The 13,261-nt window shown below is 28.9% G+C and overlaps 1 protein-coding gene across 1 annotated transcript; it reads right to left on the bottom strand.

The window, feature by feature from the left end:
* Positions 1-1,341: 1,341 nt before the first annotated feature.
* LOC101240607 (uncharacterized) lies at positions 1,342-4,518 on the bottom strand. Its single transcript, XM_065815380.1, has 2 exons — positions 3,087-4,518; positions 1,342-2,586 (listed from the first exon to the last, which is right to left on the bottom strand). The coding sequence occupies exons 1-2, from the start codon at positions 3,721-3,723 to the stop codon at positions 1,511-1,513; spliced, it is 1,713 nt and encodes a 570-aa protein (XP_065671452.1). The 5' UTR covers positions 3,724-4,518; the 3' UTR covers positions 1,342-1,510.
* Between the last annotated feature and the right edge of the window lie 8,743 nt (positions 4,519-13,261).

The raw sequence follows: 13,261 nt of genomic DNA on the forward strand, positions 1-13,261 counted from the left end.
TGCGGGGCAAAGTTTATAAGAAAGAATCCAGCTTGGCTTGAAAATGATTTTAATACCACATTAATGAAGGATAGTAAAAATAAACAATTCGGCAGTCCTACATAATCATTTCAAAAACCATCATCAAAAACAAAGAAAAGAAAAGTTGCAACTTTGTCAGCTTCAAATTCTTGTAAGTTATTGTTTGCATTGCATTGCTTGAAGCATACATGGTCAAAGATTTTTGGTGATTGTGAATGCATGGGAACAAATAACGATACAAGTTTTAAAAATTCTGTAGATGCTCGTAAAATCTGCTAATTAGAAAATCAATTTAATGAAGCTAGAATATAATTTTTTTTTACAGGAAAGCAAGTTTATCTAGCAACGTGTAATAGCATGTGTAACAAATTAATCATATTAAACTTAAGTTTTGCTATTCACGAGCGAGGATCTCATAATAAAACACGTGCCAAATAGTGTACAAAGCACAAATAATACATATGCAGCTAATAAAAGTTAGTTGTTGCTAAGTAAAATTAGGTATCTATAGCAACTAAATAAAAAATATATTCACTTTTTTAAAAAGCGCGACCTCATATTGGTACTTATATAAAATATGGTAAACATAGCACTCGTAAAAATATCTGCAAATACCAAAAATAGATATTTGTTTTTCAAAATTTGGTATCCATAGCAACTAATTAAAAAAATAATACCTTCATATGAAGCGCAGACATATTATTACTCATCCTAATTTTTGTCAATATAGCCCTAATATTAAATTAGCTATGATTTTTTTCCATTAAAAGTGAATTCTGGCCCACTGTGCAATGGAGGGAAAGGAGTTGTTAAAGGAGGAGGAGGTAGGGTTAAAGAAAGCGGATCTCTACGCAGTTTAATTATCTCTTTTTCTGTACCTCTCTTAAAACTCGATTTCTTTTTTTTGAAACAAAAGCATTGAATTTCACGAGTTTAAAAAATCTGTATAGTGTTATGTAACAGAGAATAATAGTGTTATATAACAGAGAATAATAGTGTTATATAACAGAGATATATAACTAGAAGTTTTTTGTTTTTAATATTTTGAATAGTTTATTCATTAGGAAAGGGGTTGGCTTTGCAATAAATAAGGCGCATGTATGCATAGAAAAAGAGAAAAGGGAATTCATTGAAAGCATACAGGTTCTTATAAGGATGGAGGGGACCATAACCAGCAACTTTACTGCGTACGTATTTTATGGATTTCCACTAATCTGAAAGTATCATTATCTTCACAAAGTATCATTATCTTCCTGCAGCCGCTTATCTTAACATGGTTTTTTTTTTGGATTTTCAATTTGAAAAAGAGTTGCAATTAAATTACAATTTTATTGTTTTTCTTTTAAATAAATAAATAGCTACCTCAGGAGTAGTAACCCTTCAGAAAACTTAGGGAGAAGAAAAAAATTAATCTAAGCAAATAACTTTATTAACGTTTACTGAAAACTTGTTTTGTTATGAAATAAAAACTTGTTTAAGAAGAACAACTTTAAGCCTGGAGTTGCAATTGTGGTAATGGTCTTTTATAACTACTTTTTTCTAATTTACTTTTTCTAACATCTTGGAAATCTTTTTGATGAATTATTGCCGAATTTATGTTTTCATACTTACTCTTCTTTTCATTTTCGATTTTATTAAAGTTAGTTTGAAATTGAAAATATTTTTTTATTTCTTCTGTAGTGTCTTCTTTTTTTTTCAATTTCAAATAAACATTTGGCTTTTTGTTGTGTTTTACAGTAAATGTCCCATCTAGAACAAATTCATTAAACTTGTTTTTTAATCTTTTCTTCCACTTTTTAACTAAATACCTCATGTCATTATCAATTTGTAATTCTTCTTTATCATAAGTTGATTTACTAAGATTTGAATTAAAGATTCTACCTTTTATTTTCATCAAGAAGAATTCATAAATTGCACCAAAGATAAGCAAAACGATAATCATACAAGCAGATATAATTAACACGTTTAAATAGATACCTGACTGAGTTGTAAATAATAGATTTGATTGTATTATTGTGTTAGATAAACCTGGCAAACCGTTTAACAAATTATTAATGAAGTCATTAATATCATCTTTTTGATGTATGATATAATCATTAATTAAATCGTTTAGATATATGTCGTAGATTGCAACACCATAATATGATTGATCTACGTCATATATCACATCTCTGACAAACAGCTTATTTTCTCCACTTTTCATTTGTTCTTGAAGATACATTTTTGCAGTGTAAGAATCTACAAGAAAACCATCTATAAGTTGATTTTTTGTACTATGCACCAACTCTTCAACAGTGTTCATAGGGTATTGCTTTGCATTTCCTTTCCTAAGAAGCACTTTTTCAAAAATATGGTTGTTTAACAATCCAATATTTCCACTATTTACAGAAGCTATATATTGATTTTTTATTACAAAAACTGCATTTGTTAAAGCTGCGACGATAAATGATGTTATTGTAATACCACATAGAATCCAAAACATTGCAACTAGCTTTGCTATTGCACCTTTAGGAGCAATATCTCCATAACCAACAGTTGTCATTGTAACAAAAGCCCACCAAAACCCTAAACAAATTTGAGGTAAAGTTTAAATTCAACTTAAGTTTTAATACTACTTAATAATAATAAACTTAATAATAGTTCAATAAAAAATTTTTTATGAAGCATGAGATTCTTTTTACGTAAGGCTTTTACGCAAGTTTATTTACGTCTTTCAAAATTTATTTTATTTTTCTCATTAAATTTTAAGGAAAAAAAAATCTAAACTAACATATTTTCTAATGCTAAAATTTCGTTTTTCATTAACTTTTAAAAGATATATTAGTATTTTTAATTAAATACTTTATTTTTAATTAAATGCACATTTAAAAAAGTAACACTTTGAAAGGTTATAATACTTTTATTTGTTTTATTTTTAAAAAAGATTTCAAACTTTTTTATCTTTTTTAATTTATATTTTATTCAGTACATTAAGAAAACCATAATAAAACAAAAACATGTGTAAACATTCATAAACGTTTACAAAAGAAATTAATAAAAAAAAAGTTTAATTAAACATGTTTTACCCTCAAATGATCCAGGAATAAAACCTCTAGGCAATTGCACTTTGTTATACCAAGTATCTGAAAACCACATTACCACACCTGCCGTAAACGCCAACATTATTGATACACCAAACAATGGCCATACACTACAAATAGCATGAAATATATTCACTGCAAACAATGTTGGAGGAATGTTTAGTTCTGTAATTAACATAGCTGTTGATAATTTAACAAGCGGAATTATCAAAGTACTTTGAGTAAAATTTATTCTGTTTGGAGCTCCTTGTGTAAACATAGGATATATAATATCACTATTAAGTTTGGTTATTGCCTCAGTTAATTGAGACCTAAATTCTAATTTATTAAATGTTATGTTCAAACAGTTTCCGCAACACTGTGACAAAGCAGCTGAAACTATTTGCGTCAGGAAAGCTCCTGACCAGTTTTTTAACCCAAAAATATTGTTATCTGTAAATGGGGGCATACTGATGTAAGAAACAGTAATATTTTTTGTACAAATTGCCTCAACATCATGTGAGCATTTTCTATCCAGTGATTTACTGTTTTGTTGAATTGATTCGTAAAACGAAAAATCAACATTACACCTTTGTTTAAGCCTTTGTGATGATACGAAACCTATTAAAAACAGTAGCATCATTATTGCTTATCTTTTAAACTCATTTAAACCTTCTTAAAAATAATACTTCCTTAAAAAATGAAGTTAACAAACGCGCTTTAAAACTTTTTTTTTAAATAATTAAAACATATTATCCCAGAGAATGGTTAATTATAAACGTTATTTTATTGATTAGTTTGTTCATTCATTACCAAAATAAATTGAAAAACTTTTATACACGTAAGAGCAATTTTTTCTCATTAATTATTAAATCAAATTGTCGCTCTTTTTTTTTGGCGTTAAGGAGAACTAAATTGAAGTTTTATGCAAAACCAGTACGGAAAAAAAAAACTTCTATCGAGTGACGAAAATATCTGGTAAATTTATTGGAAAGCCCGAAAAGATTTTTTCCATTTTAATAATAACTCATACATAATAAAGCAAATTGCAAAGATTTATACAGCTTGTCCTCTATGCGTCCTCTCAGCAATTTGATCACCATCCTCTTCATAACCACCATCACCGTCATCATTGTTTTCGCGTTCACACAAGTTGGATATTTTTCATAATGCCATTTGTAACGTACTTTTTTTTTTCTTTAGTACCTGCTATAAAACTGAACATCTGTTCAATATATCTTAGAACTATTTGATTAAAAGTTTTTCTCGTAAAATCAATCAGTTTTTTTCTCGTTTATGGCTAAATACGTTCCATTAGTTATTTGACTAACTTTACAACGTTAATACCTTTATTTATTTAATTTGATGTAAATCTAAGTAAAAATTAATCAATTGCAACGTTATTCAAAATTCATAGTGAAGAAATTGATGGTCTTTGTTATTACACAAGGCTGCTTTTGCTGTTTTGGTAAAATAAAGAATTTACTACGTCATCGTATTGAATAATTTATTATTCTCTTTATTAAAGTTAGAAAGAAATTAAGCCTGATAGAACTGAGATTTCATTACAAAATAGTCCTTATTTTTAATATATAAATTATTTTATTATGATATTTAACATCTGATACAAGCAGTACTAATTATACAAACTAACTTATTTTAGCAAGCTTTAAAAACGTTTTAACTTTTAAATTGAAAACTAATTAAATATTTATAATAATTTATTTCAATATAGAAACTTTCAATTACAATAAAAATTAAGAAATTTGAATAAAAGTATAAAAAGTTTTTTAATATATATTTTATTAACACATATTCAAGGTAAAAAAAATTTATAAAAAAAACACAAACATGTATACAATTGCTACTATACTAGGTTTCAATTTTTGATACTGTTGTAAATTCATGTGTGTGCACATTTCAATTCCAGCAATCTGTTGTCGATTATTTAAAGATAAATAAACCTTTATTCACAATAAAGAAAATATTGAATATAAATGGTATACGATAATACAAAATGGAAATAAATTTTTACTAACAATCCTGTAAGAAACATTTATATAAACATGATATAGCATGACACGTGTCTAAAATAGCAAATTATAAAAGTATATATAAACTTAAATATACAAATTATAACATACGCTTATAATATACGCTTTTTTAAAATAACTTTACACACAAGTTGAAATGTGAAGCTATTTAAAAAATGGCAAGTTAAACTTACTGCAACAAACCTTTTATCTACGATTGTAGTTAAATGTAGTTTAAGAAAAACGCCTTTTAAAATTTATGATTATAATTTTAAACCTTCTTTGTTTGATTTAGATATTTATATATCTAAATCAAACAAAGAAGGTTTAAAAATATAATCAACAGTGGAAACACTTCATAATTTCTTATGGAAACCTTTTTTAATAAAAATTTTGGTTGTTTGTCAACGGGTTTGAATATTTAATCCGTTGAATTAACGAAATTTCGAAGAATCCGTTAATAGTTAATTTTACTCCGTTAATTTTAAGATTTTTGGTTACGAGTTTCTTCGTTAATTTAACGGAAAAAAGCAATCCGTCGCTTTTTCCAACGGATTGTTTTTAGAGTGTATGAACTTTTTATGACAAGTATATGACTTTTTGAAAGCAATTTGTTACTTATTTATAAATAGTTTTTCAATTTTTGCTTTGAACTTTTTCAATATAATTTTTTTTAAATACTTTCAAAGTTACATCTCATTCTGTTATAAAAAGTTTCTAATAAAAACTCTAGTAACCAAACAAAATAAATTAAATTATCAGTATGAGGATATTCTAACGGCTTGAGGAGGTCTAAAATGTTTAAAATATAAAACATCAAAGGTAGTAATATTTTGCATTCCTATATTAATAGCATTATTTTGATTTTTGTTTTTTACTGCGGAAAGAGTTGTTCTTTTTTTAACTTTTATATCAAACATCTCTATTTGTGCTATTTTAATGAGAATTTTGCTAGCTTTATTTTCAGGTTGTTTTTTTTTATTTAGAAAAAAAATGTTTCCGATTTTTCTGAAGATATTGACCAATTAGTAGACTTAAATTCTGGCCATTTTTTGGTTTGCTTATTAACTTGTGTAAAGTTAAAACTGTAAGGAAGACCTCACACACGTCCCGGGAATCATGAGAAACTGTCACGGAAGACTCCGAAAAAATCCTTTGAAGGGAATGATCCTCACATATTACTGTTCTCAAAAATGAAAAAAATGAAATCTTTTGTGACCGTCCGAGAAAAAGTTTGAATTTTTTCAATTTATTCCTTAAAATCATGAATTGACAACTTTGACTCTTTTTGCATTTTTACAGCATATCTAAACAAATTCTACTCAAGCATTCTTTAGATATGGATACTGAGATGAATTTGACCAAAAACATCTTTACTAAGAAAAAAAAAAGTAAAATCTAAAATATATTAATATAAATCCTTTTTTATATCTATTCTAACAAGCCGTAAATGATACCACTTCCTGATATGTAATTTTTTATTAGACCGAATTTATTAGTTCTTCCCAATATGTCTAAAGGACCAATGTTTAAATATTTGCTTTGTGCTAAATTTTTAATCAAAATTTTTTTCTGAATTCCGGGAAATAGCACTGACAAAATAAAGTGTGCAATACCTACATATCTGTGCATGAGAATTTATCTGCTTCGGATCCCATTTTATAGGTAAATTTTCCATAAAAATCTAATGATGTCAAGGTGTTTCTTGAATAATAACTCATTTTCTTTGGTTGGAGAGGAAATTGCAGCATCTGTAGTTGCTGCCATAAAGCCTCTCCACATGGGACTGTGAAACTGGCTCAAGCCTATGGTGGGCGCCCTTTGCGAGTGAAGAAAGGTAAAACTTATTGTTCTTAATAGGTACTGCTACATTATTTTCGTGGTTTAAATACTTAAGAAATTTTTGTAAATTAGTAATGAGAATTCCTCTGTGATCCTAGGTCCATCCAGTGCCAAAAATCTCTTCCCTGAAGCTGATGTTTTGAGCGCTCAAGACTTAGTGCAACTTCATGCCAACACCGGGCTGTCAAATCAATCTGTAAAGAAGCTAGTGTCCACACTTAACCACTTCTCCAAGACTCGAGTCTTGGAGCCAAACATTTAAGCAAAGTTTGCTGAGCTTGGCAAGAGCTTAGCAGAATACTTTACTCAATCTACAATTGAGATCACCACTGATAAAACAGAAAAAAGAAGTCAAATTGTTCTTCACTGCATCAAACTAGCAGACCTTCTTGATCAGCTGCTGCTCCAAAGGAAAATTTACTCAGAATATGTCGTGAAGCTTGGCATTGATGGTGGAGGAGGCTTTCTCAAGATCAGCCTCGGAGTTCAAGAGGCTAAACAATCTGAAGACTTACAATTTCCCCCTCGAAAAAAGACTCTGGCTTCACAAGTGGCAAAAAACACAAGCGTCAAGCGCCAGCTTCTGGTTGCCATTGCTGAAGATGTTCCTGAAAACTACACCAACATTCAGAAGATCCTTGACTTAATCCATCCTGATGGAGTTGACTTTCTCCTCTCCTGCGACTTAAAACTGGCCAACATTGTATGTGGCATTCAGTCTCATTCCTGCTCACATCCCTGCACTTGGTGTGATGTTGAAGGAAAAAAACTCTCTCAAAAAGGGAACCTTCGGACGTTTGGGTCACTGCGACAGTGCTTTGATGTCTTTCAGGTAAAATTACATTCCTTCTTTACGTGGAAAATTTATAACAGACTTAATTTTTGATTATTTCAGTTACCAATTCAAACAACAATAACTGTTTCTTGATACCAGATCTAACCTTTATTCTTTCATTAATGTCAATTTAATAGAAAAATTGGAAAAATAAAATTGTTCTTGTGTTTTAGGCACATGGGCAAGATCCAAAACAAGAACGACTGTTCAAAAATGTCATTCACTTGCCACTCTTCGACAAACCAGATAGCTATTTAGTCCTCATCTTCATAGCACCCATGGAGCTCCACCTCCTCCTTGGTGTGGTCAATCACCTCTTCAAGGCCTTGAAAGAGGCTTGGCCAAAGCCTGATGATTGGCCAAGATCACTGCACATTAAGAGCCAGCCTTTCCATGGTGGCCAGTTTGCTGGCAATGAATGTCGCAAGCTCCTGATGAATGTAGATGTGCTGAGGCTACTGGTTGAGCAGGTACTTTTTAAGTTTTACAACTTACCTTATGCTAATCTCTTCAGAAGTACATGGTATAGTGTTTTGTTTCTGTTTTTCTTTACTAAATTTGAGCATTTCTTTATACAGGATTGTGCCTTCAATATTTTTGGCATCATCGACGCTCTTCAAAAGTTTGATGCTGTAGTGTCCTCCTGCTTTGGCAGCACCCTTGATCCTAACTTCGCTTCAAAGATTCAGGCCTTCAGAGCATCATACCTTTCTCTCCAAGGGGTCAGTGTCACCCCAAAAGTTCACGCAGTGTTCTTCCATGTGGAAGACTTTATTCTGTTGAAAAAACAATTACTTGGGAAATACAGTGAGCAAGCCACTGAGGCACTGCATCACAGCTTCAAATATCATTGGGAAAGATACAAAAGGCCCAACAACCATCCAGAGTATGCAAAGTAGCTCAAAACATGCATGGTTGACTTCAACAGCAAGAGTCTCTAAAGTCATCAAGAGTTTATAACCTGTTTGGCTTGATTTAGAAATCCTTTTTAAAGATTATTGTGTACACATTCATCTTAGTATCCATATCTAAAGAGTGCTTGAGTAGAATTTGTTTAGATATGCTGTAAAAATGCAAAAAGAGTCACAGTTGTCATTTCATGATTTTAAGGAATAAATGAAAAAATTCAAACTGATTTTTTTTCTCGGACGGTCACAAAAGATTTTTTTCATTTTTGAGAACAGTAATATGTGAGGATCATTCACTTAAAAGGATTTTTTCGGAGTCTTCCGTGACAGTTTCTCATGATTCCCGGGACGTGTGCTCATCCAAACCAAGGGTTTCATCCAAAACTGAAAGTTTTGATAATTTAAACTGTTTTTTGTGTCTTTCTTAACATCATCTAACATTTTATCTGATAATTGAATCTGTGCAAGAATTAAAGCTTCTTCGAGACTTCAAAAGACCATCTAAATCGATTTTTTCTTTGTTTAATGATTCAACGTTTCACTTCAAATTAGTCGGATTTTTGATTAAGAAATCAAAAATCCTAAACTGAAATTGCTTTCTTTGTTTTTTAAATTACTTTTCAAAGGACTTAATTTTTTTTTAAGATTATTTTATTCTTGAAATAAAATACCAACTTTTGTATTACTATTTTCTAGCTTTTGATTAAAATCATCGAATTCCATATTCCAAGTTTTAAATATGGTTAGATTTTTGTATTTTTTAGAAGATGAAGGTTTCATAGATGATTGAATATTTGTTTCAGATTGTATTGATATAAAATTTGAAAGCATAAATTCTTCTTTTTATTTAGTCAGCAACCTATCTTTGCGAATTACTCTTTGTTTTTCGAAAAAATGGGTTTACGTTGGAGCTAAGCTTTTATCTTCTAAAATTTGGTACCATATATGGAAATCTCTGTTCTGCATTTCAAACAACTAGATATAAAAAAATAATAAAATATCAAAGTTACATAAAAAACCGCTTTTTATAGATGCGTATAAATTACTACCTATGAAGCCATTCATGGCAAGCAAAATAATATATAATTATAGTTTTTTTATTTTTACCGAATTTTAATTTTGCTTACACTAATTTATTAACTTGACCCTTTTCACTCTGCCTCTGATATGAGGATACATTAAAAAGTTTTAAAGCTATTGGAAAAAAATAAATAAATATTATGTGTTCTAGGAAACTATTAAATGATCTAGTTAAACAATGGGCAACGTTAAAAAAAAGAAATAAATAAAAGACAACGCAGCAATACTTGGTTCAAAGGATTTAGCATATTGTCGAAAGATGAAAAAGATAAAAGAAAGAAAATTGCGATATTTAACATTTATTGAGCAACAAGAGGATCAAACAGAGAAAACTAAGTTTTTATAATCAGAACTAAGTGAGGTCTCTTCCTGTCAGGATTCCGGTTATTCAGCAAACGAAATTAACTTAGGTTCAACAGTGTTACTTTAAAAATTCGCAAAAGATGTCGCAATTACAACTGCTTCTAAAATATTTCATCTAGAAATATAATGCAATTTTCTGCTTACAGAGAAACTTTTCTTGCTTTTACATTTGCAAAATCAATAACGACATCTTGAAAGTTTATATTTTTTAACAGTGTTCTTTCAGTTATCATTAAACAAAAGCAAAAAACAAAAAATCCGCGGTGCTCTGTGATAAGATCGTAAAGACTTCTTGGGGCACCTAAATAAAATAAAAAAATAAAAAAAGAGCATTTAAACCATCGTTTAACATTTAAGAACGGAGATCATTTTTAACTATTGCCATTTTTGAAAATGCTCTCTCTGCACTTCAATTGGTTATGGGAAGGGTAAGAAAAATCCGATATGCGATGTCAACATTGGGAAAACCTGATTTTAACTTATTCCTAAAAAAAATGCTTGTAAACATTCAAGTGCTGATATATTCTTCTCATTTGTCATCAATTTGGAAAACTGGATCATTTCATCAGGGATTGTGTATTTAAGTCTGAAGGATAAATAGTACATAAAGATTTGGCAGCAGCAACAATGACGGAAACGGTCATAGTCTGAAAACGAGTGAGAAAACCAAACTTTCTCTATGCAGACTCTGTTACCCTACTCATGATCCACTTAGATATTTGGGCACCTGAAATTATTTCTTAAAAACACAGAGGTTTTAAAAAAGAAGCAAAAGTGCTCATCAACATCAAACTGACAATTAGAACAAATTTTTGGAATATAATGATTCGTTATTAACAAAACTTATCATTAAAAGATCAAATTTTAAGCCCCTTTTTGTTGAAACAATGCTACTATGTTTTCCGCAAAAAAATTAAAAAAATTAGTTTGTTATTTTTTTAATATTATTTACTCAAACCTTTGAACGATAAAAATTCAAATTTTTTGAATTTAAATTACAGAAAAATATTTAGTATTGTAAAAATATTAAAGTTTTATACTATGTTTTGTTTTAATTCAAAAAGCAATTAAAACCACTGCTATTTTAGCACTTTAAACTAGATAATTTCAATGAATAACACTGGGTAATCTGAGCATGCTCATATTAGACAAAAATATCATCTTTAAATAAAGTCAAAACAAAATGTTTCTTTGCATTGTTTTTCAAACAAAAATAGATTGGATTTTTAGCTAACATATTTTTCTTTATGAAAAAAATAATTTCATTATTTTAGCACCAAAATTTAACAACACAAAAAATTTAACAGCGTTTTAATTAGATGATAGCCACTAATTACTGCATATAAACTTACGCTAATTATACTGATTCCTGTTATCACCACATAAAGTCGATTCAAAAAATACAAGGCAACTTTAACTTCACTGCTTGCATTTAAGAAATCTTTAAGAATGCTCATATTACTAAGGTGCTCATATTACCCTAATCTACCCTATGTATATGTATATATATAAACATTTATTTTTCAAAAAGTTTGCATATATGTGAACTAAATATGAAAAAAAAACTGTTGTTTGAATTTTAAAACTCTTCACGAACAAAGTTCGTTGAAAAACTTAAAAATACTCCATATTTTCATTTAAAGCTGCACATGCGCAGTGCGCCGTTTTTAGCTTGAAAAAAACGTTTTTTAAGGTCCCGTAAAAAATATCAAATGAAATGATAAAAAAAATAATATTAAAACGTTTTTTGAACGGTTTTTGCACGTTTTACTTATACAATCGTTGTTTAAGCGACCATTAAACGTTTACCAAACGTTTGAAAAACGTACTTGTGCTTACTGGGTAATTTCTTTAACAATAAGTTAGTGTCGCGAGGCAGTTTATATTAACATTATAATATTTTATCCTATTGCGTATTGACTATTATTGATGTTTATTAATTATTATACGCATTTTTATTTAACAATTACATCTTTAATTATATTTTTATCAAAAATGTATCGGCTATTTCATTGACCTATACAGCCGTAAACGAATACGTTAATTAACTAAAATATAAGTCAAATTATAAAGAGTCAATTCCAATTTATGTTAAATTGGAATAACCACAGTCGAGTGTTTAAGGCTAAGCACTCAATCAATAGAAAAGATTTTCTAGATTTGAAACAAAAAATAAAATGTTGCGTCACAAAACTAAATACCTTACTCCATCCTGTAACAAATCGTCACAAACTGTGGATGACCCTAAGGCGTTTATTATTTTAATTTTTTGCTATTATTTTGTATTAATTTATGTTATATTTTATATTATTTAAATTATACTATGATTTTAATTATATATCATATTAAGCTTGATCATTAAAGATACCAGGAACGGATTACAACATTTATGCTCTTACTTGTATAAAAACGTTGATAAAAATGAAAAACACTTGCCTTTTGAAAAAAAGTTTAATTGTATATTGTTTTTGCGAGGGGTAATCAATTAAGTTTCTAAAGAACTTTAAAAAGATAAACCCTTTTAAAATTCCAAAGTTTGAATCAATAACGAAGCTGCAAGGAAACTTTCCTGTTGTCAGTATTGATTTTAAGAATACTAAAGAAAAAACGTATGATGAAGTTAAACATATGATAAATGTTAAGAATAAAGAACATATGATGATGAAGAGAGACAAAATAATAAACGTGGAGGAAGAGTTCTAATCTCATAAATGAATATATCGTGCATTGTGTTAAGAATGATTTAAGCGTTTCTGACGGCGATAAAGAAATTTTAACTATTGAAATTTTAAACAATCATACAAAAATCGTTTTATTAAGCTGTTGTTATCTACCGCCTGATAAAGTAAGTGAAAACTTGAGCATTTCTCTTTCACGAAATTTATGTAAGAAAGTCATATTTAAACAAATCAGTAGTTTTGTTTATGTATAGAATATACAAATAATTATTCATATATACCTATAAAAATAAGTATCATACTGTATGTATACTTATTTGTATAGGAATACCAGTTAAAAAACTTAAATTGAAAAACATCATACTTTTTGCTTTTATTTATAATTTTATTCACAGATAAATATATACGTACAACAACTTTTCATTAAATTTAAAAAATTTGT

The sequence above is a fragment of the Hydra vulgaris genome, chromosome 13 (assembly GCF_038396675.1).
Source record: "Hydra vulgaris chromosome 13, alternate assembly HydraT2T_AEP".
Classification (NCBI taxonomy): Eukaryota; Metazoa; Cnidaria; class Hydrozoa; order Anthoathecata; family Hydridae; genus Hydra; species Hydra vulgaris.

Bases quoted from the DNA above. Each gene is read 5' to 3' on its own strand.
- LOC101240607 (XM_065815380.1), bottom strand. From the start codon at position 3,723: ATGATGCTACTGTTTTTAATAGGTTTCGTATCATCACAAAGGCTTAAA. The intron at 2,587-3,086 runs GTAAAACATGTT...AAATTTGTTTAG, and splicing joins TATTCCTGGATCATTTGAGG to GGTTTTGGTGGGCTTTTGTT.